The sequence below is a fragment of the Eutrigla gurnardus genome (genome assembly GCF_963514095.1).
Source record: "Eutrigla gurnardus genome assembly, chromosome: 15".
NCBI classification, from domain to species: domain Eukaryota; kingdom Metazoa; phylum Chordata; class Actinopteri; order Perciformes; family Triglidae; genus Eutrigla; species Eutrigla gurnardus.
Genome location: NC_139938.1, coordinates 14,742,661 through 14,768,808, shown reverse-complemented (window position 1 = coordinate 14,768,808; position 26,148 = coordinate 14,742,661). Strand labels below are relative to the sequence as shown.

Sequence of the window (26,148 nt, the reverse complement as noted above, 5' to 3'; positions counted from 1 at the left end):
ACGGAAAAAGGAGGCAGAAACCCGAACACATACTCGCAGTCAAAACCCATCCATTTGCTCCCGTCTAAAGCCTTATTGTTCCACACATCACCGCGCGCCCGAGCAGTCGAAACTGCTCGGATTTACATTGTGCGCCGCCCACAATGGCGTGATCGGCTCGATTCAAGTTTTAAGACCGGTGGATTCTGACTGGGTAATTCCACTACATTAATTGCGTTTAGAAATGGCTCATGCAAAAGAGTGTCTAATGGCATTCAAAAACTGAATTAAGATGTGGAGGGGGGGGGGGGGGGGGGATGGGGGGCCTCAAGCTGATGATTAGACAAGGGACTAGAAAGTGACTTCTGGCGATAATACGCATACAAAAACACACACACACACACACTCACAGTGTGCGTGGCACACCCACAAACACGGGGGCGCACACGCAGAAAGTCAATTAACATGAACATGTGTCTTTGGGGAATTATATTTCAATTAGCTTTAGCTACTTCTAGGCTTCCTTTGAGACCGCGATGCTAAAACAAGTGCACAGATCTGCATTTGTTGGATGCAGTAAATTCTGCTTTTCAATTAGCATCGCGACATAGCTCCATATTTATTGTTTAAGTGCGAGTTAAGCAATTAAGCGCCAATTCAATGCTTTGCATGATATTAAAGAGCTGTAGTGTCTGAAACGAAGCACACGCCCATGCGGCGACTTGTGCAGATATACTGCAGTCGATGCGGGCTGCAATTGGAGCTGATTTAAAAGAAAATTAAAGCAATGAGAAATTAACAAGTATGAGTGTCTATTAGACTTGTGTAATGGCTATCAGGAGGAAATATGCATCGTCATTAAAGAGGGATGCATCTCATTATAGGGATTACTTTATGGAATAGCACTAGTGATTTGGAAATATATGATTGGGGAGCATTTTCTGTGGATACAGATTAATATCATGTGTATTAACTTTCCCTTTTATGAACCCATGGCTGCATAGACATCTTTTTATTTTCAGTGGGAGAAGAGAATAGATTTCTCAGTCCATGTTCCTTTCTCAACCCCAAATCTTAGCCTGGAGAGAGCGGCTGTATCATTCTCTTCCCGCCTCATTCTGCTTCAGCTCTACCTCCAACCTTTTCCAACACATTCTCTGTGAATTTACCCTCCCTGTCAACCCAGATTTGACAGAAAAGAATCTTTGTGTGTGGACTCAGAGAAAGGTATCTCTGGATCATAAAAAACAGAGCACTAAAGTAAAAAAAAAAGGCTCCATGTTTACTCCAGCAAGTACTGTCCAGTGTGTGTGTTTAATGTACACGTATGGCTTATTGTTACTGTACACAGTATGGATTGGCTGAAGTCCCCAAACAGTATCAGAGCTGAGGGACTAGAACGAGTCACACCTGTCCATATCTTTATCTCTATTTAATAATAAATATAAAAAAACTATTACTGTGACATGTACTACCAAGTCTCCAGACGCTGGCCTTTGGGGAATTGCATGAAAAGAAGCTGTCAGATGAAAGGGCATGCAACATAAAAGAACACTATCTAGGCTAACAGTGATTAAGAGAACGTTAAGTTCAAGTGAAAGTGCCTGTTAAATCAACCTCCTTCATGCGTTTGCTTACTTGCAACTCTGCATATTGTACATGTGTATTGTACATGTGTGCATTTTCGGAGAACGAGAGGCAGTAAATAACGTGATTATCTTGTTGTTTTTATTCATTTAAATTATCTTTTAATTCAGTTTGAGCCTCCCTTTACCTTCCTTCCTGGTTGGCGTGAAAGATTACAAACCCCCTCCGTTTGGGTTAGTTTTTAATCCAAAAGGTGATTGTGTTTGTGTCTCTTTATTCCAGAGTGTTTGAGATTAGTGACACATGGCTTGTCAAAGACTGGAGACTTCAGATTAGCCACTCGCTAATCCCTTGGAATTCAATGCTAATACAGACATCACATATGCATGCGCGCGTACACACAGGCCGACGCGCTCGCGCTTCCACAACACGGTCTACGTCTTCCGTCGCACATTGTATGGGCGGATTATATCTGATCACTGAAGTCTGACACAAACAAAAGAAGCCAAGCATCAGAGAAGCCTGCTTGTCCGTCAAGACGTAGTGAAGAAGATGACCATTTATAAACGCCTATGCAACCTTCAGCATCCTTTTCTAGCTCTGAGGGCGTTTTATTTTATCGTCGCCCAAGTCTCACATTAGTTCATATTCTGACTTGTATACATAAATAGCTGCGTGTTCACCTTGAAGAAAAGCCCCATCAGCTGATATGTTAGCTGAGCTTGCATACTTCTTTCACCTACTGGGAGGTCTATTTAGGGTGCAATCTTGCTGTCTGCTGCCTCGGCTGTTGCAGCCAAATCCACCTGTGGGCTCGTATTCTCCCCGTTCTCCATGGGAGGCTGCATTTCATCTCTCCCTTCTACTCGCTTTGGGCTGGCTTTAAAATTCCACTCAGCCTAAGAAACATGAAACGCAGCCTTGATGCCAAAATAAAGTCTAAATTTACTCTGCATTGATTCCCTGCAAAAAAAAAATGGTAATTTGCAAATAAGAAACGTGTTTGACGTGATCTATATTTGTAACCTGCAAGCTAACCCACTGCATCACCCACAAAACGATCAGATAATTCCTATCATTGTGGTTGATTATATACTATTTATTAAAATTACTATATTCTAAACCTGCTCTTGGAGGAACATATTTTTGGGGGAAATATCTGTGATGGTGCATAGTTCTATTTCTAGGCTCAGTAAAGCCCTGCACTGCAGAACTCAATAAACTGAGTGACTGCTTTAAAGCTCTAGTGATGCGTGTGTGCCGACACAATAGGCGGGAGCTGGAGACCTGCAGGTTATGTATGAAACCTCAGTAGGTGATACATTCTCAGAGGAGTCGTCATATCGGAGAGGCAGGTTGAATCTCGCCTCTCACTGAATATGTAGCTTTGAGGCATATTTACCAATGGGCTCATATAATCATTTCCAGATAGAGATCATCAGAGTTGGCAGATGTTTTTGCCATCGTGATAAAAAAGAAAAAAGTTGGCCTACGCTCAGATCAGTTTATGTACTGCTGGTTTTTATATGTGCTAGGTAAAATCTTTCTCACCTTTCCAGTATGCGACGCTATCAGGCTGATCATAAAACAATGACGCACAATCTATCCGTCAGATGCATCATTCGCTTTGGGCGCATCCTATTTGGCAGGCTCATAAAGCCTGGGAGATTTCCACAGGCCGCTTTGGGAGTTGAGTTGTACACATCGAAGCACATTTGCATAAAAAGCTTCAAACTTTTTTTTCTCCACTCCTCCACGGTGTCTTGATACGTTCCGTTTTTGCCACTTGCGAATCTCGTACCATCTGTGCCTACACGTGTATTAAAGCTCAACAATGACCGGCCTCCTGTCTCATTTTATCCCTATGTCTAAACACACTGTAAGGAGCGTCTGTATTTAGCTTGTCGTAGCCGCACGCGCCCAAGCGAAAGCTGCCCCGAATGCTCCACCGATATATGAGTAAGAGTTGGAACAGGCGGCGCGGCGGGTTCACAGGAAGTGTATCGGGAGCCGTTTCTTTTTTTTTTCCTGCTCTGCCACGACGAGCTCTGTGAGCTCTGAATCCTGCCGGGCTCGCCTCCAGCCTCCTCCTCCTTTCTGTTTTAACTTTTTAACACCTGGACTAACAAAAGTCTGGCTTTGATCATGGGAAATCCCTTGGCAGAGGAGCAATGAATCCACAGTGGAGCTAGCGCCGTGTGTGTGTGTGTGTGTGTGTGTGTGTGAGTCTGTGTGATGCACATTGAGCCAGGGCTGCTCTACTGAGGATTTCCAGCATTGAAGCTTCGTGGCATCGGTTTGAGGTACAGAACACCTCACATGTTCTACCAGTCAAAGCGTGTCCGTGAAAATCGCCACACTCGCAAACACACGGAAAGTGGGAGGGCGAGTGCAAGTGAGCAAGGAGGAGAGAACATCTCGGTTCTCCCGTGTAATCAGTGGCTCTGCAAACACACCATCACACACACACACACACACACACACACACACACAAGGCCGCTTGTTATCAGAAGCTTTCCCACGCTGCTGTGGTACAAAGCTCCACACCAGGATGGGAGGACGAAGCGAGGGAGGAATGGACGGAAGTACAGAGGGATGGAGGGTCAGCCTTCAGCGGCTTAGACTCACCGCGGGGATAAACACATCCCTCAGCGGGGGTTTGTATTTAGGCTTGCGAGGTCAGAGTTCAAAAACAGACTTCCAGGAAAAGGGACAGAGCAGCGGAGGGATAAACAGGCATCCAAAACAGCAAACAAACCAGTGCACGTATATCACAGACTTCAGGAGAGGAGCGTGCACGTCCCCTCCTCCACACATCTCCTCCCACATCGCTCTTTCATCCACTCCTCTATTCTCGAATCTCTTCCCTCGCTCTCCGCCGCTCTCTCGCCTCCATCACCCTCGCCTTTCCGCTCAGCCCCGAGCTCTTACGTAAGAGGCACATTTGCATAACAGGCTGTTTTTCTCTGGCTCCGGCACGGGCACATGAGACACACTGGATAATATGTTAACAACCCGGGCTGTTGGTAAACAACAACCTCCATCGCAACACTTCACATTCACACCATATACCGCGCAGGTCTCGCCGGTGACAGAGATTCAGTGTGTCTGGATGTCTTGATGCCAGCTGGCGCCGGGCCAGAGGGGCTGAAACAGCTGTCATTTACAGAGCGCGCCGGCAGATGCGGCGTCGGCGAAATAGACTTCATTCAGGTGGAGGCTGACCTGCCTGCTGTGTGGAACCTATACAATAATAGGTCTTGCGCCGTGAGATGACTGTTCAAATCAAGCAGCCTAGCATTATCCTCTTCAGGGTGGGGGAGAGAGAGAGAGAGAGGGAGAGAGAGAGACAGGGGGAGAGTGATGCTGGGTGTGTGTGTGGTGGGGAGCCACACATGAAATGAGCCCGGAGTGCGCTCTGCTGTTTGCGGCACGGTTTGCGTCTTTGCTTAGGCCTCTTCAGACATAAGCTATGCAAACATGGCACACATTTGCAGTAATAGATTGCAAACACACACACACACACACACACACAAGAACGCACACTCATAATGAGTGTGTCGCCCTTAGGAGAATAAAGAGCATAAGAAAGGCCCTGTCACATCAATAAATGCTGCAGTGCGAGCTGTCAGAAATAGCAGATACCCCAAGGTACCTCATTACATATCAATTCATTAAGTCAAGAATGGCCTTAATCATGTCTGGTTATTAAGGAAGGGCCGCTCCCCCCTCCCTCCCTCCCTCACTCACACACACACACACACACACACACACACACACACACACACACACACACACACGCTTCAAAGAGGCAACAACAAATGATCAAGGGAATCGAGCGCAGATGATCTCTCGTTTGGGATTTCTCATTTTCTCGAGCGGGGGAAAAAAAAGCGGTTAAAGACCGGACTTTCATGTTGATAAAGCTTCCATCACGTGCGTTAAATGTATCTTGATGTGATTTTCTTTACGTCGCAAAAAAACGAAAAGCTCAGCTTGGCATATGCAACCCTGCTGTCAGACTGGTGTTGTTTCAGAATAAATCCATCAGCCTCCTGCCTCTGTTGTTCTCCAGCCCGAACGTACCAGTGCAGACATTGCAGAAGTCAGGTCTGCAAAAAGTGGAACTATTCTGGAAAAAATAAATAAATCTGCACATCCGGCCAGATATGATAATGATCTAATAATAGCCAAATTCCAACTTGAGTAAAACCATCAACATGTATCTGTTTAAGACACTTAGAGATCACACATGTAAGCATGAACAAACCTAAACGCTGTATATGGTGGCAGCTTTTTTGTTGTTGTTGTCATTTTATGTTATTTCATTCATATTTGTCAAGTCTACTTTTATGCATACTTCTATAAAAACACGCTGGCCCAGTGCAACGCCTCGTCCTTGACCCCCAATGTCACCAGCACCCTGGTGTTTACAGCCGGGTCCTGTGTCACGTAGACACCACCCCGCGTTGTTTATTGTGTCGTTATAGCAAAGCCTGTCGAAATCAGAATAATATTGACATTGAGTTGAGTTCAGCCATGGCCAAATCGATTCCCATCTTACATGGTATATGCACAAGAGATCACTGACATGCTACAGTGTCGTGAATATCGAACCATGTGAGGTTTAATCAGAGAGGAAGCCAGATTTACACTAACATCAGAAAAAAAATAAACTTTCCATAATTGAACGGAGAGCCCTGTCGCTTCAATCGGGGCCCTACACCAGTTCCTGCTTTCTGGTTATTGACAGTAACCTTCCTTTAAAAGCCGCATGCAGGCACACAGACACGCTGGAGATGTGGATGCTGTGGCGCGCGCGCACTAGCCACGGGCACCACACCTGCACGGAGGAAAGCAGAAATGAAAACCATGAGAGAGAGAGAGAGAGAAAAACAACAACAAAAAGCCTGGAATCGAAATGCTGTGCACGGCTGCGAGCCTGTGAAAGCTGCGGAAACCAGCTGCCTCAAACTGTTCGGTGCGTAAAACGTTGCCAGGGTCTCCGTGACTCATCCAAGTGCTGCAAGTCAACACAGAAAAAACAGAAAAAAACAACAACCGCGGGTTTGGTTACTTCATGTTGAGGTGTGTCTTTTTCTAATGGTGCGCAGGAGACGCACCAGCATGTATGGATGTGCACAGGCGGTGCTCGGGTCGTGTACAAATAAGATTTCCCGCATTCCTCAACATTAACATCCTCAAAGATCCCAAATGTTAGTGGAAGAGCGCCCCCCCCCCCCCCCCCCCCCCCCCCCCCCGTCTCACATCACGCACGCTTGCATACGCGCATTCAAGGCACGTACACACGCGCGCGCGCAGACACATATGTACTTGAGAATGAGAGAGAGAGGGGGGGAGAGGGAGAGTCAGAGCTCCGCATCCTCCTGCCAGGACCCGCGTGTGACCGCGCGTTCTGCCCCTTCATCCTGCCCTGTTGGCCTGCAACATGCGCGCGTAGCCTGCCTACATACACACACACGCGCGCGCGCACACACACGCACGTACACGCGTAGGCGCCCCAGACTCACCTTTCAGAAGAATCCCATAAATAGTGTAGAGGGTGAAAATCAAATGACTCTTGAGATTCATCCTGTCTCCCGGTTCTCGCTCGTGCCTCCCGCGCTAACTTCTCCTCGTCTCTCCTCGAGCACCTCGAAGCGGACCGGACGGCTCTGCCAGCTATCCAGGTGGACTTGGGAGTGCGTCTTTTGTGCGTCTCTGGGAAACGGAGGGGAGGGGGGGTTAACACAACCGACTTAACGACCTCGAAGCCTTGTGTTGTCTTTTTTTTTCTCGCAAAAGGTTCTCGTTCTTCAAAAAAACAATATTCTGGAGATGTTCGGGGACGCGCCGTCGGTGAAGTACGCGCTCGCTTTACGGTGAGTGAAGAACAGCGGTGTAGAGCTCAGGGAGTGAGGGCAGTAGTCCTCCGGTAACAGAGTAGATGCTGCCGCTGCCGTACTACTGGCTGGCCCGCTCTCGGTCTGCTGTGGCGCACAACCCACAGCGCAGGGAGCACGAGTGGATTGTTTGAGTCCCGCCCACGCAGCTTTGACGGACAGTTGAGGTGGACCAATCACGAAGACGCGAGCCGGAACGAAGTTGGGGGCGGGGCAGGGAGAGGGGAGGTATGCGTGCATTACACACTGCAAGAAATATCCATTTTAAAGAGTTTTTATGCTTGCTGAGTGTTAAAATATTAGGGATGAGTTGCACTCTTTTTCCTTTTTTGTTAATTTGAATTTGAAGTTAATTATTTAAAAAAAATCTTCCCTACTTTGTACTGCAAGCACTGCACAACAATGTTCCCTCAGGATAGCTAAATACAGTTCTGTCATACCTTATCTTCCCTCAGCTGCTAAACTTGTTTCATTTATTCAAGTTTGATTGTATTTGATTGCATAATAATAAAAAACATAGATACATATTTATACTATATATAGGCACACTACACACAAAAACTAACATCTGTGGAGAGGTGGAAAGCTGAAATGGATCATACAAACGCCTGTCCTAAAAACCGAAAGGATAGTAAATTAATAACATTCATTATTAATGAATGTAAGAGTTTGGATGTTAAAGCCAGAAATCTCTGCTGCAGCAAGAGGTGCAGCAATGATGGGCAAGATGAGCCCGATTGTCACTAATCCGAGTCTGACGCGGAAAAACCCGGAAAATGATTCGGATAGCTCAGTGTGATTTAAGTGCGTGAAAATCTGGCGTGAAATCCATCGCTCACGGCTCCTCAAATGGACATTATTATTGTCAAGCCACACAAGGGCACTGACTGAGAGGCGAGCAGAATCACTTCTTGCAGTGCAGAGTAGAATGGGCTCAGAATTCAAAACAGAGGAAGAGCATGCAAACGTGCTGCTGGGTGTGTGAGCAGTCGTCACACACATGACCTGGGTAACTTGTATGTTTTTTCGTTGCCCGCTGCTCTGTTGATAGCCATGATCCGGGTTAAGGGGCTGTGAGGGGATTAAGGTTGACAACTCCCCGAGCTTTGAAGATTGTCCTGCAGAGGACAATCAGAAGGGTGGAGAGGTGAGGTGGGATGTGATGGGATAAGACGGTGCATCGTTGCAGGGGACGAGGGCTGGAAGCAGTCTACAGCACGGTTTGAGACTAGAATGGAGAGAGAGAGCAGGTTCGTCATCCGCATGTGGCCAAACTGTGGAATTACAGCTTCATGACCGATCATGTGATACCATCCATCCATCCATCCATCCATCCATCCATCGTCTACCGCTTATCCTGTATTCAGGGGGGAGCTGATCCCAGCTGTCATTGGGGAAGGCAGGGTTCACCCTGAACAGGACGCCAGTCTATCAGGGCCAACATGTAGAGACAAACAACCATTCACTCTCACATTCACACCTACAGGTAATTTAGAGTCATTAATGTACCATATGGGGATATGTGATACCATAACTTTAATTATCAGGGGACGTTTATCTGTATTCTATACTTGGAAGTCCACTTTGTCTTGCTTCATGAGTCACTGAACAACGTTCAAAGGAAGGAATGGGGCCGCGCTGTATCTGGTTCTCTTTAGGCATCCCATGGCGCGGTCAGCCCGGCCATGTAAACAACTCTTCAACACACAAAGAGGAAGACGATTGCCTTTTCTGCTCACGTAGCCTTCGCTCCACTGGATCGTCGCATCTTCATCTTTACAATAAGGCTCCGAGTAACATCGAGAACCTTTAAGTGTTTGATGGATTCTGGTGGTGAGATTAGAGAGAAGGGCTGCATGAACTAAAGAGGGAGAAGATTATAATGAGCATATGTGAGAATATAATTAAGGAGCACACGCTAGAAGAACCCACGAAACTGCTATGAACTATGCAATTATTGTATATGAATGTCAGGCATCATAAGACTAATCCCAGGAGGCACATCAGACGCTCTGCAATCAGAAGCTTTCGGAGTTAATAAGGGATTGTTTGTAAGACAAAAAAATAAAAATGGTGGTAAAGTATGTGTTGTGTGATTGACAGGCAGAATTTGCTAAACATCTATGAAAATGTTTAAAGAGACTAAAGGTATTTGGCAATCACACATTGGATCACAGTAATCTTTCATGTTGGATTTCTGGGGGCGAGTGTACGCCGTCTCTCTTTAGCTTGATTATAAGATGGCTTCTAAAAGCAACCTATGCATTATTTATCAAATTAATTTTGCTTATTTGAAGTTCCCTACCTATGCTAATAAGATCCCAATGTCAATTCAATCACACAAGTGAAGCTGCTTTGCAGGGAGCCTCCCCCCGACACAACAAAGGGAAATATACACCGCGAGTAGCTTTCCGCTTATAAAAATGACATAACATCCGAATATGAGAACCGGTTTCTTTTATCCAGCATTACTCATAACCTGATTTCCTTCCTCTCCAGGTCGGTACTTTCAGGAAGTCAGATCCCATTCAGCTCCGTTTTTTTTTTTTTTTAAGTTGTCCCTTGTTTTCCCGTAAAAGATCAGCTTGTGGACGACGGCCTATAAATAAACTTGACTTGACTCGGCCCGCTGATCTCATTTTGGGCCAATCCACTTTAAGAGGGGCTGCTGCACACCTTGTAATGGCTCATTTCACACTCCCAAAATTGGTGTGTGCCATCACTAGAGGCATAGCAAGGAACCACTGGGTCCTCTCTAAAAAGGCGCTCGGATCCAGGGGAGAGGCCAGCCAGTGAGCTGATGGAAACAGCACATTCAAGTTTCCGCCTCACCTGGGATTGTCCAGATGGCAGATAGACCCGTCTCTCTTTCTCTCTCTGTCTCCCACACACATGTCCTGCACACACACACACACACGCACACACTAGTGCACACCCTCCTCTCAGAGTTTCAAGTAACCACCACCTGCTCCTGGCTGAGGCCATTGTTCACCGGTCCACCTAATGTAGGCTGACACACGTTGCCAAACTGAGGGGCCGAGCACTTTGGCTCTGGTTGCAAGAAGGCGGGGCCCCGACATGAATCACCTCGCCTTTCACACGGAAATGTTCCTTCATCCATGTGTTTGTTTGTGTGGGTTGACATGATTATTAACACATAGATAGATAAATAAATATTAAGTATTTCATATTTGCGTTATCTGTATCCGTCCAGTGTGTCCGTTTCCAAAAAGTGCTCAAATTCAGTTCCAATAGGGCGGCCGACTGGTAAGATTTGAATTTTACACATTATCTCTCCTTCACACTTTTCTTGGACTCGTGGCATCTGTTAATAACATACAGTTTAGAAGTTTGTGGTGTGACATCTGGAAGCGTGTGGGTGTCGTTGCCAGGATTTTTTAGGGGGGTTTGGAGCGCTCGCTTTTCTGCGGCACTCTCCCGCCGTCCATGTTTTTTGTTTCATTATCCCCGTCGCCTGCTTTTAAATGCCTACTTCGAGCGAAAGTCATCACCTGCTGGATGAGTTGATGGGGATCTTTTAACAGCTCACAGGCATGAAATGACAAACTGATATCGAATCACAGCTGTTTAAGGGCGGCTAGAGCTCATCACATTATGCGCGGTAAGTCGGCATACGTGCCAAAAGAATTGGATAGATTCGGTTCAGGCGGGGAAGCACGTAAGTCGGGTTCTCTCCCACTGTGTCTGCAGTATAAATGACCTTTTCCTTCCGACTTTGGCAACCACGAAGCAGAGCCACGGAGACCGGAGCTTTTTTGCGGGCTGCCACACCACAAGGGGAGACTGTCCGCCAAAACACAGCCACATCCAAAGCTCAGCAGCAGTGTCGAGATTAGAGTGGCACACCAATTGTTTCGGTTCCACTCACTCGTAAAGTGTTCCTCCACCAAAACTCTGAGCACAAAGACGGCAGGGACTGCCCTGTTGTTAATGAGAATGGCAGCATTCCACCTCCATTCACAAGTGTAAAAGGGACTGCTTTGGACGTGCTCTTCTGGGTAACATTCATTCCTACTCTTGGACTCTTTAAAAAAAATGCCTGTACTTGCCTGTATATGTTTTTTTTTTTTTTGGTGAGTGCCGCCGCTTTGATTTGGAGTAGATACCAGGCACGGAGACAGAAAATAAAGCGTGTGTTCGTCGTGTTGCTTGGTAACTAAGGTCAAGTTCATATCCGGGCATATTCAGGAACAGAACATTTACTGTTAGGGCCTCCAAAAGCTGTGTGCTATTTGGCAGCGGGCTTTAAATGATCATACTGGCGGTTTTGTATTTTCTAGCCCATTAACTAGGAAATCGTGAACGCTTTATCTTTTGTTGTCCTCTGTATTAACTCAGTCCGAGCTCCTTTCTCACTGTTGAGAAAATTAAATAAATAGTGTGAAGTTGATGGAGGAAAGCAGTCTTGTGTTTATGTGTATGACATTTAGGCCATACCTATCCACCCACACTCCTACACCGTCATACATGCACAATACTCCGTCACTATTATTCTGTCCAACTTACAGCACTATAGTCAAACTCATATAATACTCTCCAGTGCAACCAAGAGGGAACGATTGAGAATAGAAGTGGGTCAGACAGAATGACGGTTTATGTAATAAAAAAAGAAGAAAACGACGGAAATTGACATCATATTAAAATAATTGGACAAGTCAGTCGCATTATTGGCTGACAGCTTTAAACATTACTCTATTGGATGCGAGGTTCAGAAGAAATTTGCTCACTAAGTGCATCGAGGATTCTCCTCAGCCATTCTTAGGCACGCCAACTTTTGGACCGTAGCACAGAGGAGTTCTTTCATGACTAAGCAGACTGGTGAAAATAATGTCTGCTTATAACTTCACAGGGATTTTTTTATCCTTTTTTGGAACTGATGGCTCCGACTTGATAATGTAGAGGATCATATTAAGAACAGATTGTGATATATATTTTCAATCTCTCTCTCAATCTCTTCCTCTCTCACTCACATACAAAGACAATTCTTTCTAATAAAAAAAACGACATTCTCATCCACTGTTTATGCCTCACAAACAACTGTATATTCTTCTATTATAAATAAATTATTTGTGTCTGCATTACAAGGGAAACCCACCTGAAACTAATGTTAAATATAAAATACATCATGTTCATTGTTGCAGAATAACGATGGCGTTACTTGCAAACCACAGTGAAGGAGAACATGCAGGAAAAGCCAGAAAGACCTGTGTCTATGCATGTGTGTGTCTGCCTGTGCAGAATCAATTTAATTCATAAATTTGAACCTCCAAAGGTCAGAATCGTCCTCCTGTATGTTTTGCTGCCTGTGAAATGTCACATTATGTCATGCTGGTGGTTCAACACAGCTTGTGTGCCACAGTAATTTCAGAGACAACAACTGTACCAGCAGTCATTTTCTTCTTCTTTTTTTCCCCCGTCACATCAAAATGTGCATATTTAAACTGGAATGCAGAGTGTTGTGAGGGATGGATTTTGGAATTGGGCTGGCCAACTTATCACAAGCGATGACGAATGCAAACAGAACAAACCCAATTGAGCTAGCACAGAAGGATTGAGTTTCATTTGTTTGTACAGAATGAGCAGCGAAGGGCAAAGTCTGACGTGTCCATTAGCAAACACTGGCCAGTATTCTTGTTTTTGTTGCTGCCTCTGTCTATCTTTTTATGTGTTATTTGTCTGGCCGCCTGCATGTCTCTGACTATGTGCTTAGACAGAATACATCATTTGATTCAGTCAGGTCCAGCAATGGTCTGGATGGAGGCAGCCAGAGCCGAATACACCAACTGTTTCCTGGCAGCCAGGGATAAATTATTAGCCAGTCCATTTAAGTAACATTTCCGCGTTTGATTGCCATATTCAGCTAAGCAGTGCCAGTGATGCCAAATCCGTGGGAGTGAAAGCTCCGATGAAGTGCTAAAAAGAGGCTCCGGATGCTCCGAAGTCGCAAACCGCTCTCTGTGACGACGGTGAAAAAACTGATTAAGGTAGCTGAGAGGTATTCTGAACGTGATATGGTGACTATTTAGATGAAATAAATTCATAGAAATAGATCTTTGGGGCATTTCGTGGATAAAAAAAGCAGGGAAAAGTAGACAAGTGCAGAATATCTTCTATATATATGGCCTATATATATATATATATAGGCTATATATATATATATATATGCTATATATATATGCCACTATTAAGTCATTTTAAGAATTTGGCTACAGCTGTAAAATACATTTAAAATAAGAGCACACATTTGTGAAATATCAAAGAATTTTAAAGTTACTTCTATAATAAATATAGCCATTAATATTTAAACAGTTCTCTTTGAGGCTCATGTTTTTACATCAGAGACCAACACACACACTCACTTGGTCAAACACACACACACACACACACACACACACAGTGTAATGCGCTCCATCATTTGTCATTTATTTGTAATATGAGTGTGACTCTCCACAGCTGAGGTATCCAGTCGGGCCAGAGACCCTTCGCTCATGCAGAACCACACAAATGCCACGTGCACGCCAACATGCACACGGGCACTATACACACACGAACATACACCGAGCACGAGTGTGGACTGAAAACCAACAGACCAGAACTTCCACAGATTCTTGGGAAGATTCAGTGAAGAAAGCGGGCCTTCAGCACACACATGGAAAAAAAAACATGCGCACGCTCTCTCTCACTCACTCACTAGCTCTAGCCTCTAGGTAAGGGAAGGCTCACGAAATTGAGTTCACGGTGGTCGCTTAGCAATGTTGAGCAGAGGGTGTGCTATCAGGCCAAATTGTTCCGGTTCCTCTTGACTCCCCTCAATTCCGTTTGAGTGTTCAGAGGTGGAACGACGGCACGGCGATCTGGCGGCACTGACATTTAGAAAGGAGGAAAGGGAAAATAAAAGGCAGAAAGTGAGAATTTATCAGCTTCTCACATAAAAGAAGCTGCAACGTGGGCGAAGGAAAATATACGGCAGCTCTTTCCGTTTTAAAGACAATGCATTTGAATTAGTTTTATTTAACAAATACACCTGTTCCTCATCTTTTTCTCCAGACAATCTCCATCAAAACAATATATTTGAACAGCCTTTTCTCAGAAAAGTTCCAATTTGTCCTCAACCTGAACCCAAACTTAGCCATGTAAGGATGCAAAATAGCAAACAAATGCTCACAAATCTTAAAAGCCCAAGGGACTATGTGACTAATGATACCATTTCCCAAACCTCACTCTAAGCACGTCTCTACCATTTGCTTGTTTTGATTCATTTGATCGTACGGCTACAGGTGTAAGTGCAGGCGCATGGTAATATGGCAGCTCATCTATTCCCACTTCATCTCATGGTAAAGGACAAGTATAACAGGCGCGGTTGGATTTTTCAGCTTGTAGGGCGGTAAAGCTGAGTGCACAATCTGCTCCTTTTTTTTTTGGCCAAATGTACAGTCTTGTCTAAATTACCTCTCACTCCCAAATGTCACCTTCACACACTCTGCCAAAAGAAAAAGTTCTGTGTGAGGAGCAATTCAATTTGTAGCTGATACAGATACACAGATGTGCGTGTACGTGCGCATGCTTTTATGGCTGCTCGAGGCTGTGAGAAAATCTGGCTATTACTGATCCAGATGCTTGGCTCCACTTGTACCTATTAGACCGCATCCCTTGGCGGAGAGTACTTTGTCCACGCAGCCATGTAGAAAACGACATGCAAGAAAATACGTCTTGAAGTGTCCGCTCGAATCTTAAAATTGCATCGCTAGCGTTATTTGTGCATTTAGGGAATCGTATTAAAGATTGGGAGGGCTAGGGTCCGTTTATCTCCCGAAAAAAATCCTTCCCGAGAGACTGACTTTATCTGCCTTTACCAACTGTTTCTGCAGCCTTGGACCAGTAAGTGTTGATAAGACAATGTCCACACTTACGGATAAAACGGTGTTTTTCTCTCAGTATTGGTCTTCCGTCCACACTAAGCTAGCATTTTTAACCAATAAATTAATCTTTTTTGATATAGCTCTCCTAGAATACATTGGGGGATAACATGCACTCTGGCGTCATACTGATGATGGGGGGGGAATAAGAGCTTTTGAAAAATGCTGATCCATTTGTCAACCTTTTTACAATCATGGCCAATCCACTGCTCTCAGCAGCCATGCAACTTTACGTTGCCTGCAACCTACTCAGTGATCACTTACACTGTCTGCCTGGCATCACTTATAGCCGATGGCTGTGAGCGAATCCTTTTCAGCTCGCAATAAGTTACAACACATCGCCTCTAGATTGCAATCAGCATTGTTTGCAGGCAACAATATCTTCTGTGAAGTAAGGTTGAGTACGTTTTTAGCGTGCGATGTAAAACCACTAGACGCTACTATAAGAAACAACAGCAACGGTTGCAAAAAAAATAATTTGGAGCGGCTGTTTAAGTGCAGCACACTGCTCCACAGTAAGTGGAGGTGTGTATTCTGGGTGGTGCCGTGGAAAGGTTTTAACAGCCAGAAAAAAGATTTGTAAACCAATCCACAAAAATGTTTGTTCTCCCTTTCTTGTAAAGAATCTCTGCCACATGAGGATTATATTCAAAGCATCAATGAGGAATGTGAGCCAGGGCTTGTGTTGGGCAGATAGTGACGGTCTGCTCAGTATTGAGGGAACTCGGTGTTGGACAAGGAACAAACATGGCTTAAAACGACCTGCTTGCTAAATATGGCAGAAATCAACTTTTACAGATCAAATATGCTTGAAACTACAGAAACTATGTTGATAGTAAATATCATACCTGGGGTTGTGGTGATTGACAGATGGGACAAAAGCAACCGCAACGTGTCATATTCATTTAAATCACTCATTACAGAAGGAAGATCTATACATCACCAGCGTGGGCATCCACCGAGGAACTAGCTGTTGTTTCCCTTCAGAAATAATTAGGTGTCATTCATCAATCAGGAAACGTGTGTGTCAATGTCACGATAATAAAAAAGACCTCGATTGAAATATCAAGCCACTAAATCTTAAGCCGTTGACACATACATGCGCCTCTCATTTTTAAGATATGACTGTATGACAGCTTCAGGTGACATGGACTTGTTGGCCAGTTACTGCTTTAGCCGAGTCAGAAATGAAACAAGTAAAGTGTTTAAAGAAGAGAGTTAGTTTAAATGCGAGGTGCTTGATATAGTCAATCTATGGCAACAGAAACAATGCAGGGGGAAAAGTATTCTGTTATGCTTATGTAAGTACATAAGCATTTGTCACCGACTAGGGAAACAAAGTGACAAATGGCAGCCTCCGGTTTGTTGTCATGTTAATTAAAAGAGAGGAAAATGCTGTGGTGGAGCTGGGATAGTGGTCTGGTCCTGGGTGGTTGACAGTAAGTTGGCATCCAACGGGGGGGTTGTGCAATGCAACCGTTAATATTGGTGTTGACATGCATATTGGAGAAAAAAAAAACTGAAGTTTACCAAAAGGATCACCAAAACAAAGGCATTCACACTGGAGCAAAAATGCAAATGAGCAAATACTGCAATTCCACAAAAAAAACAGGATTATTTCTTGTTGGCACGCACACGACTTCAAGCCGAGGAAGCAATTCAAGTTTGCCAGAAACCCAACTTAAAAAGCAAAACTTATTAGAGAATCCCAAATGGGCAATTGTATGCCAAAGGGTATATCTGATTGGTTGACACCCAGTTACAAATATGTTTATGTCTTCGTATATCAAGAAATGTGCTGACATCACTGGAAAGTGATCATTTGTTGCAACAAATATATTTGGATCAATCAGGATTTGGACTTCTGAAGGTTGACTCTCCTATTACCTCCGTGTTATATAATATGATGCCAATGTAGATCTGCCTTTGCAAGCCACTGTTTATTAATTATTTTTTTGATTTCTAATTCTTCCTTCTGCTTGCTAATTTTGTTATTTTAGCAGAAGCGATCTCAGTTCATGTATGGACTATAGCCAGCTGGTCCACACCATTCTGCCTACACAGACCGATGGAGGAGCTAGGTCTATCCAAACCCCATCCAGCGACCTTTCTTCAGACCAGTAAGCGCCAAAACAGAGCAGCATGAGCTGTCACTTAAAGATGCTAGCAAGTTTCTGTGTGGGCGCAATCACCCCATTAGAGTGAACACACTGCTGATCTCTGCCCTGCTGTGCTTGGAGAACTCGTCTTCTTCAACAAAAGCCCCATTAATAATACTGTTTATTAACAGTGGGGTGATCGCTTCATAAAAAGCTGCCTATAAGGATGCATTTGCATCTCATGCATCTCATTGTTCCCAATGCAGTTAGTGGGGGCCAGATCGTTAATAAACACATTAAGTGTTTTGTCACTGCTCATTTAGTGATCAAAAACTCCCATTATTACAGCAACTGTAAAATGTAATGATGTATGTGTATTACAGTCAATTAATTGCCTGATTAATTGCTTGATTAATTCCATTCCAACATAATCCCTATATAATCCCTCTGTTCTGCTGCATTTTTGTCAGGATGTTTCTTCCGTCTGTTCCACAATTAGGGAAAAGCCTCTCTTAAATAACTCTTACAGGGTTAAGGTCCGTTCAGCTCATCGTCTTTCATCTTTTTGTGCAAAGTTAAATTTTGTCTTTATTTTTGAACAAACAGTGACATCCAGTGAAGAATCTACCTCCTCCACTTCAAGGGGAACTTGCTCCGACTTTGAACTTATTGCTGTTGCTGAAAAAAAAAAAAAAAAAAAAAAAAAAAAGTGACCACTTCAAACTACAGCTTTGTCAGTTCCAGCGGACAGAAGCAATGAACTGATGGAAACCTGAAGGCTATCCAAGCTAAGCGAGTTAGCCTCACTGGCTGTGAGCGCCGGTGCCATAAATTCTCATGTGAGCAAGCTCAAGTCAGCACTTTAGCGTAATTCCTGTACTTAAGGCAACCTCAAGTCAATCCTGCAATCAATCCAACTCAGGATGGTGGAGCGAGAGAGAGGAGGGGGGGAACGGTGTGTTCGAGTCACCCGAAGCAGCCGGAGAGTTTCTCACCTCAGCGACGGCAACGCGAGGAAGCACATCAGTGGGCTTATGAGGATATTATTGTATCCATTCTTCTTCAAGGGGCTCTCATATCGTTAAGCTTATATTCACATGATTCTGATAATATAGAGCGGAGACAGTTATGGTTGATTGGGTAAGATGAACTGGCTGGTCGAGGCCTACAGAGTCCTGCAATAACACAAAACGCCAAGTCATGATAACTCACAGGAGCTCCCTTGCCTAAGATTGCCTGCTAAGACCCAAAAACACTGTCAGCACCATTGTTAGTCACCGTGCTCTCGGCAATATTGAACTGGGAATTTGAGCAACAAGGAATGGGGAAGAGGGGAAAATCACAAAACAGCCAGTGTTTTCAGTTGCATGCCCTGTAACAGCTCGTCATCTACAACCTTAACCTCTACAGCCGTATCCCTGCATACGGGCGCAGTCTACTTCATAGTCGCACACCTAGCATTGGTATTAAATGGAAGTCAGCTGCTGCCAATACGATTCCTTGAGAAGTCGCGTAGTAATAAAAACGTTCAATTTCCCTGCGAGATGAAACAGATTCAGTAGTTTGTTAAATCAGAGAGGATTCACACTGTATGAAACCTGAGAAAATGAGACACTCTCTCTCAAAGTGTCCCGGAAATCTTATTGTCTTATCTAATACAGACGTCTAAATCCCTCTCTGACTAAACCAGGTGCATATAACCTTAACACAATGGCATCTCTTTGGTCCCCTTCGGCTTATTTATTTAAATTCCAAAAAATCTTTTATACTGCCTTGTGGGTAGAATAGAATAAAGCTTTTATTGTCATTGCACAACGAGATTTGCTGTGAATGTCATTCACACACAAACGCGTTTTATTTTCTTAATGTCTGAATATCTCATGTAAAGCACTTTGACTTGCCTTGTTGCTGAAAGGTATGATACAAATAAACATGCCTCGCCTTGCCTTATTGGTGGGGAGTTGCGATGGAGGGTGTGGGTGGTAAGTGCCTTCATGGGGGCCATATGCAAACCAGAGGATATCAAAGTGCTGTCCTCTATCCTTATCTAATACATCCCAGTAGATTCCATTAAATTGATGTGTGGTGCTTATTTGTTAATTGTGCAGAAAGGAATCTTACAATTCCTGATCCATTCCATCCCTTAAGCCTTGATACATTCACTCTTGTATTCCCTTTATCCACGTTTCCCGTTTCCTCTTTAAGCTCAAGATACATGTGTTGACATGTGCTGGATGTTTGTATAACTTCGATGAGATAAAAGGATGACATGAATAAGAGTATGTGTCTTTACCGGAACGTGAAGGTGAAAGTAAAGGATGTGAAGAGTTAAACCTCGCCCTCTTTCTCCCTGGTCTCTGGTGGGAGGGGGAGAAAAAAAAAATTACTTGTTCCTGCAATATCACCTATCTGACTCAGCAGCAACTTATTGTTCTTTCTCTTCATTCATATTGCTCTCTAGTTGCCTTTTAGTATTATCCTTTGTTTCCTCTTCTGCCGCAGAACAGTGCAGGGCCAAGAAACTTAAACCTACGGTCCGCCGTTTATCTGCTATTTTCTACTCCCCTAGTCGCCCCTCCCCCACCCCCACACACACTCCATCTCTTATGTTTTCTCCCCACGTGTTTTGTGCTGTTGATGGGCCACAGAGAAGTCATTAATTCCCAACACAGTGTGAGCGAGAGCGCACACCAGAGGAGAGCAGGACTGAAGCATTCACAGCTCCGCATCCTTCTCATCCCTCAGCCAAAAGAAAAATATCCCCATGGGCCACAGCTCTCATGTGTGTGTGTGCGTGTGTGTAAAAGGGATGGAGAGAGCAGGAGGCCGTGAAGGAGAGAGAGAGAGAGGGAGGGGGGGGGGGGGTGATGTCTGACCTAAATCACAGGTATTGTTCCAAAGTTAGCTCCTTTGGGGAACACTGACAGCTAGCTCATCACACTTGATAAGAGTGATACCAGGGATTTATAGACGTCTGAAGGTGTCAAAGACCCTGGAAATTCAGAAAAAAGCCTTCGTCTTCATCAGAGACCGACTTTGCTATTGTCTGTGTGATCAGGCACAGTGAAGGGGGGGCACTCGGCAGCGCTTGACCTACTCCTAGAATGATAAAGCTCAGTAGTTCTAAAGGAGAGGATTGAGGTAATGGACTCACACACACTGTCCTGTGAAACAAGCAGGGTATAAAATTAGATTTTTGAAATTTTACCGGCCAAAATGTATTTTTACCGGCCACTGAACTGTTCACAATTCGCACCGCTGTTGTACACTAGCCACTCTCTTCTCACCCCCATTTCATTGAACCGCCACTTTTCATTAAATTTTCTTTTAGGCTGTGTTCCTCCACAGCTCTCCCCCTGAGGTCTCTTTTCGGGTGGTTTTACACCCGCAATGTGTCGCCACATCTTTAATTTCTTCTGTTTAAACCTCTTCGTATTCGATTCGTAGTCGTCGTCTTCTTCTTCGTCTCCTTTCTTCTTCTTCTCTTTTGATACATTTTTAAATGTTGAATGACGGTGGACAGCGAGGGACAAATTTGAAATTTGAAACGCAATCAGTAGATCTGCAGCCTGTAGAATTGTGTCTGTCACTGTTTGGAATTTATGTTTAAAGTTACATAGCAAAGTCGGCATATTTCAGCAGCCTGCCAATGGCGTGAGACCTATTTATTTTACTCGCCAAAACATATTTTTACCCGCATTTGGCGAGTGGCGGGTGCCAATTTTAAACCCTGCTTGCGCTCCAGAGTTACTTGTCTGTTCTATAGCACTGACACGTCCTGAGGTGAGCTCTCCCCCGCAATGTTAGGAGGAACTGTTAGAGGATTTAACACTTGTATTTATTCATTGTCTGCACAAGTATGACAGAATTGTTTTTTATTACCTACGTACAGATTGACAGAATCATCCTTTATTGTACATGTAATATAAATTAATTACCTTCAAGTCATAGAGTGTTCCCACAGTGTTATTTACAGCGTATTAGTGATTTTACCCACCATTCACTCGAACGAGGAACTGCTTGTCATCATCTCCTGCTGGACTGTTGGCTAAGCAGCTGTATCGGCCCGTGTCCTCCAACTGAGAACAAGTGAAACACAATGTGACAAAGTATGAAAACACTGCCAAGAGTTTGCAGCACAATGTTATCATACACAGCATGAATGTATGGCTCTTAATGTTTTTAAAGAAAAGAGAAATAGATTGAAATGAAATTTGATCTGACCTGTGCCGAGGCCACCCGGAGCACCTCTCCTCCCCGGAGGAGGCGCACACTGTCTGTCTGTGGGAGCGGGCGCCCATCCTTCAGCCAGGTCAACGAGGGCGTAGGGATACCAGAGGCCTCACACTGAAGCTCCAGGACATTATTAACCACGACAGACACTTCCGCTGGTACACCAAAGCCTTTGATGCGGGGAGGGTCTAAATACCACAACATGAACCAAACGATATTTATTTTTCTCATCCCTGAACCAAAGCAGAAACTGGATAATACGATTGTTTAGCTGCTTTTACTCACCCAGCACTTTCAGGTTGAAGTGGCGGCTAGCTTGACCAGCGATATTGTTAGCCACACAGGTGTAGCGTCCTGTATCGTTGACTTGGGCCTGGATGAATTGCACAGTGGTATTCAGGTTCAGGAATTTGAGATGTGGGTCAGGAATGAGAGCTGCCCCTTCTTTGAGCCAGGACAGAGTGGGGGTCGGGGTCCCGTCAGCAATACACAGCAGAGAAGCCAAATTTCCTCTGACCACAGTCACGTCATCTGTGCTCCCTGCTCCATCCAGACCAGGAGGAACTGAGGAGAATAGTAACATATATGATTCCTATTGATTGCTCTGAACAGTTTGCTTTGAATGATTAAACGTTTTGGTTATGATTTCAGACTCACCATGCACCTGTAGGTTATAATGTCTGTTGTCCACTCCTGCTGTTTGATGCGACGCAGGTATAGGTGCCACTGTCAGACACCTGAGTTTGTGGGATCCTGACGGATGCAAAAGGTACAGCATAGAAGCATCTTGTTTCATTTCAGCTCTCGCAAAAGGCATAAAATCACCAACAAACTATTTATTTTTGTTTTCCAAAGCAACCCAATACAATGAAATTGATGGTGGACTTTCCGTAGTGAATTAATAGTAGGAAACCTGCAGGATAACTAACATAACAGCTTTGCAATGATTTCAGCTTATGTGAAAGAAAATACTGACCAGCATTTTCCTGCAAAAACTTGCACAAGAAGTAGTTTTTTAATGCAGCACCATGTGTTACAAACTCTTCTCCACTGACCTACCGGAGCACCTGTCCAGCAGAAAGAAGCCGTACGTGGGAGGACACTGACAGAGGCAGGCCATTCCTCAGCAGGGTTTTTCCTGCGTTCAAAATTGCGAGGCGGCCGCCTCCAGCTAATTTCGTGCCGCCCCCAGCTTTTTTCTTAATTTTGTGCCGCCATATCGCTCTGCCCCCAGCTATGGATGTCATTTTAACTGCAGTTGCTGCATTGCGCCACTATGGGGGCGCTGTATCAACAGCGCGTCGAACGAGTGACAGACGAGCCCGAGACGGCCCCATCATGGGTTTGGCAAAGTAGCGGGTTTGGACCGCATAATTTTCAAGGGAGACTTACAGACTCTAGCATCAGGTATCCCGAGGTATAGGAGGAGGGACCGCAGCGAGACCCGCCGCCACCCGCCGACGCTGCCCTCGTTTCCCCCACGAGAGCGGTCCTGTCGGGGTTACGCACGCGTAACGCGGTCAGCCGGAGACTGAAAGTCCACCGCACATGCGGTCCCGACGGGGGCCCATCCCCGGCCCGAAGGTCGGGGAAGGAGGGAAGGAGGGGGGAGCGCGCCGAACGAAGTGACAGAAGAGCCCGAGACGGCCCCATTATAGGTTTAACAAAGTAGCGGGTTTGGACCGCATGATCATCCGATTTTTGGGGAGATTACAGGTCACGTTAGCCATCCTAAAGGATGTTGCCCGCGGACCCCCACGAGGAGGTGTGACCCAACCGATTGTTCTTTACTAGACTCTGTATCCACGTGTTCCCCTGTGACTCCGGTTTCCATTTATAATGAGTCATAGTTACTCCCGCCGTTTACCCGCACTTCATTGAATTTCTTCACTTTGACATTCAGAGCACTGGGCAGAAATCACATCGCGTCAACCCCCCATGGGCCTTCGCGATGCTTTGTTTTAATTAAACAGTCGGATTCCCCTGGTCCGCACCAGTTCTAAGTCAGCTGCTAGGCGCCAGCCGAGGCGACCCGCCGAGGCGACCCGCCGGGACCACCGCGTGAACGGGGCCCGACGGGCACCGTAGCTGGGGGAGATCCGCGAGAAGGGCCCGGCGCGCGTCCAGAGTCGCCGCCGCCGACCGCCGTACCATCACAAGCAGGAGTGAATGGCAAAATCGTGTGCTTTCTTGCTGTTTTCCCCCTCGGGTATCACGTGAATTGGGCGTTCCCGGGGGCGTTCCCAGGTTGCCGACTGGATCTATGGTCAGGATGGTACCACCTCTGCCTCAATTTGAGCCAGGAAAAACCCTGCTCAGCCAGTTGAGCTGGGGCGGAGGAGAGCCTGCAGCAACACATTCAATGTTGACAGAGCTGTCCAGAACTGTGGTCAACTGCTCAACTGTCTCACTGTTGCCGTTGATCACAGGAGGCACTGGAAAAGTCAAATGGAAAGCAAAGTCAATGCCATGAAAACAATAACAAGTGTCTCAGACTGACAAGAAACAAGAAGTAACATGAAGTAAACCCACCATACACATTCAGATTGAATATCCTGTCTTCCTCGCCTGCAGTGTTGGTGGCTACGCACGTGTATTTGCCACTGTCAGTGGTGTGAGCGCCGGTCACCGTGAGCGTGCTGCCATCTGGACTGATTCTGAACGCAAAGGCAGCGTTGCATCATTATCATCATTATAACATCACTAAATACTGGATTGGCCAACTGTGAAATTTTTTATTTTCTTATTACCTGAGCCCTTCCTCCCTTGTACCGTTGATCACATCCCCATCTTTCAACCACTGGATGGTTGGACTTGGAGTTCCCCGGGCTCGACAGACCAGCTGGATGCTCTCATTTAACAGGACTCCCATTCCACTGGGCAGCTCCGATCCAGAGATACTAGGAGGGACTAGTGAGAATACCATGAGAAACTATAAAATAGCAAATGCATGTATTTGTATAACATCGTCCACACATACAGATGATGATGAGATATTCTGTGATCTAGATCTTTATAGTGATGTACCTTGTATGGTAAGGTGATAGCTCTTGTGTGTCTTGCCCTCCACGTTGGAGGCCACACACTTGTAGGTACAGAAAGCTGTAACCGTCCAATCTGCAGCTTGCTTCCTCCTGAGAAGATGTGCATCTCCAGAGACTCTGAGTTCTCTAAAGCAATGTAAGGTTCATAGAAATGAGAGGACAGTGTGAACCTACTTCTGTAATGTTACCCCTTGCCCTTTGCCTCATCCACCTTTACTTAAGTTTTTTTACAGTGTAAAACAGTTCAGAAACAACAATTTGATTTATTTTACAGCCAAATTATTTGTTTGTGGTTTGTATGATTCAAAAAAACTTAAACCTTAACGCAGGTGTACCTATGATTCGTCCATTCTTCAGCCAAACTAGGCTCGGAGGAGGGATTCCAGTAGCATCACAGGCAAACGTGACTGGGTTACTGATGGTTTCCACGACACTCTCCTCTGCTGGGCCATCGATACTGGGAGGTACTGAAGAGAGAGGGACGCAGAGATTTTTCTATTATATTTTATGTGTTCAGCATTGTTAATGTTTTATACATATTGGGATTTTTGGATGAACAAATACATATAATAAGCTACCATAGATATTCAAGTGGAAGTTCTTGTCCACTTGTCCAGCAACATTGGTGGCCTTGCAAACATATTGTCCAGTATCAGACACCTGGAGAATAGAGGAGACACACAGGAAGATGTAAAAGAAAGCAAAGACCAGATACTTGCCCTTACATCTATTATATCTACACTGTATCTCCAGTAGCCCAGCTCTGATCCATATTTATCTTGCTCCCCTAGCCTTACAAATAGTTTGAGTTAGATCATTGGTAGTGTAAACAAACCATATGTCAAGTCAGTTTGTGTACACGACTACTACTACGACGACCACGACGTTAGCGCTCATGCTGACGCTGAAGCTAACGTCGCCAGTAGTGTAAACAAACTGACTTGACACAGCCAGGTTTGTTTACACTACAAGTGCTAAAGCTAATCTTCCTTGCACAACAGTATTACGGAAATATGGTAATTGATAAATGATAGAATCTGGATGCTGCGTTATCACATGCAATGTTGCGCTCTTTTAAACAAACTAAAAGTACCTGTCTAGCAGAAGCTCCACGACCATCTCATCTGTTTGAGCTCCGGATGAAGCTGCATTAGCGTCCGCCATTGCTGGAAAGCACAGCCGATATTGACTTGCGTCTTGCCTCTCGACTCATCAAGTGTTTTCTTTTATGTGAAATAGTCTTCTTTTTTCTGGGGTGGAAGTGGCGGCTTGGCTTGGTCGTCATTGTCAGTTACTCGCTGTTCCGTGCTCTCTCTCTCTCACAGACCGCTCTGCCGCTCTGCTAGAGAGGCGCGACTAGCAAGCC

General features: G+C 45.0%; 2 protein-coding genes and 1 long non-coding RNA gene across 5 annotated transcripts in view; all 3 read right to left on the bottom strand.

Annotated features, from left to right (window-relative positions):
• The window catches only part of cadm2a (cell adhesion molecule 2a), a 184,121-nt gene extending 176,576 nt beyond the window's left edge, over window positions 1-7,545 (bottom strand). For 2 of the 3 annotated variants that reach the window (XM_084029703.1, XM_084029705.1), the window contains exon 1: window positions 7,098-7,545. In XM_084029703.1, the coding sequence (XP_083885829.1) occupies window positions 7,098-7,158 (61 nt within the window). In that variant the 5' untranslated portion in view covers window positions 7,159-7,545. The remainder of the gene's footprint in view (window positions 1-7,097) is intronic. The other variant, XM_084029704.1, reaches the window with a different exon arrangement.
• A 13,735-nt stretch (window positions 7,546-21,280) lies between these two features.
• LOC311025764 lies at window positions 21,281-22,436 on the bottom strand. Its single transcript, XR_014598420.1, has 5 exons — window positions 22,396-22,436; window positions 22,024-22,302; window positions 21,730-21,926; window positions 21,503-21,584; window positions 21,281-21,318 (listed from the first exon to the last, which is right to left on the bottom strand). It is a non-coding gene; the product is annotated as an uncharacterized lncRNA (long non-coding RNA).
• Window positions 22,437-24,027: 1,591 nt separating this feature from the next.
• Window positions 24,028-24,825, bottom strand: LOC311025332 (neural cell adhesion molecule 1-like; the record flags this gene model as incomplete). Its single annotated transcript, XM_084028181.1, has 4 exons — window positions 24,766-24,825; window positions 24,489-24,648; window positions 24,271-24,395; window positions 24,028-24,173 (listed from the first exon to the last, which is right to left on the bottom strand). Exons 2-4 carry the CDS (start codon window positions 24,608-24,610, stop codon window positions 24,028-24,030), a joined length of 393 nt encoding a protein of 130 aa, XP_083884307.1. The 5' UTR covers window positions 24,611-24,648; window positions 24,766-24,825.
• Window positions 24,826-26,148: the final 1,323 nt, after the last annotated feature.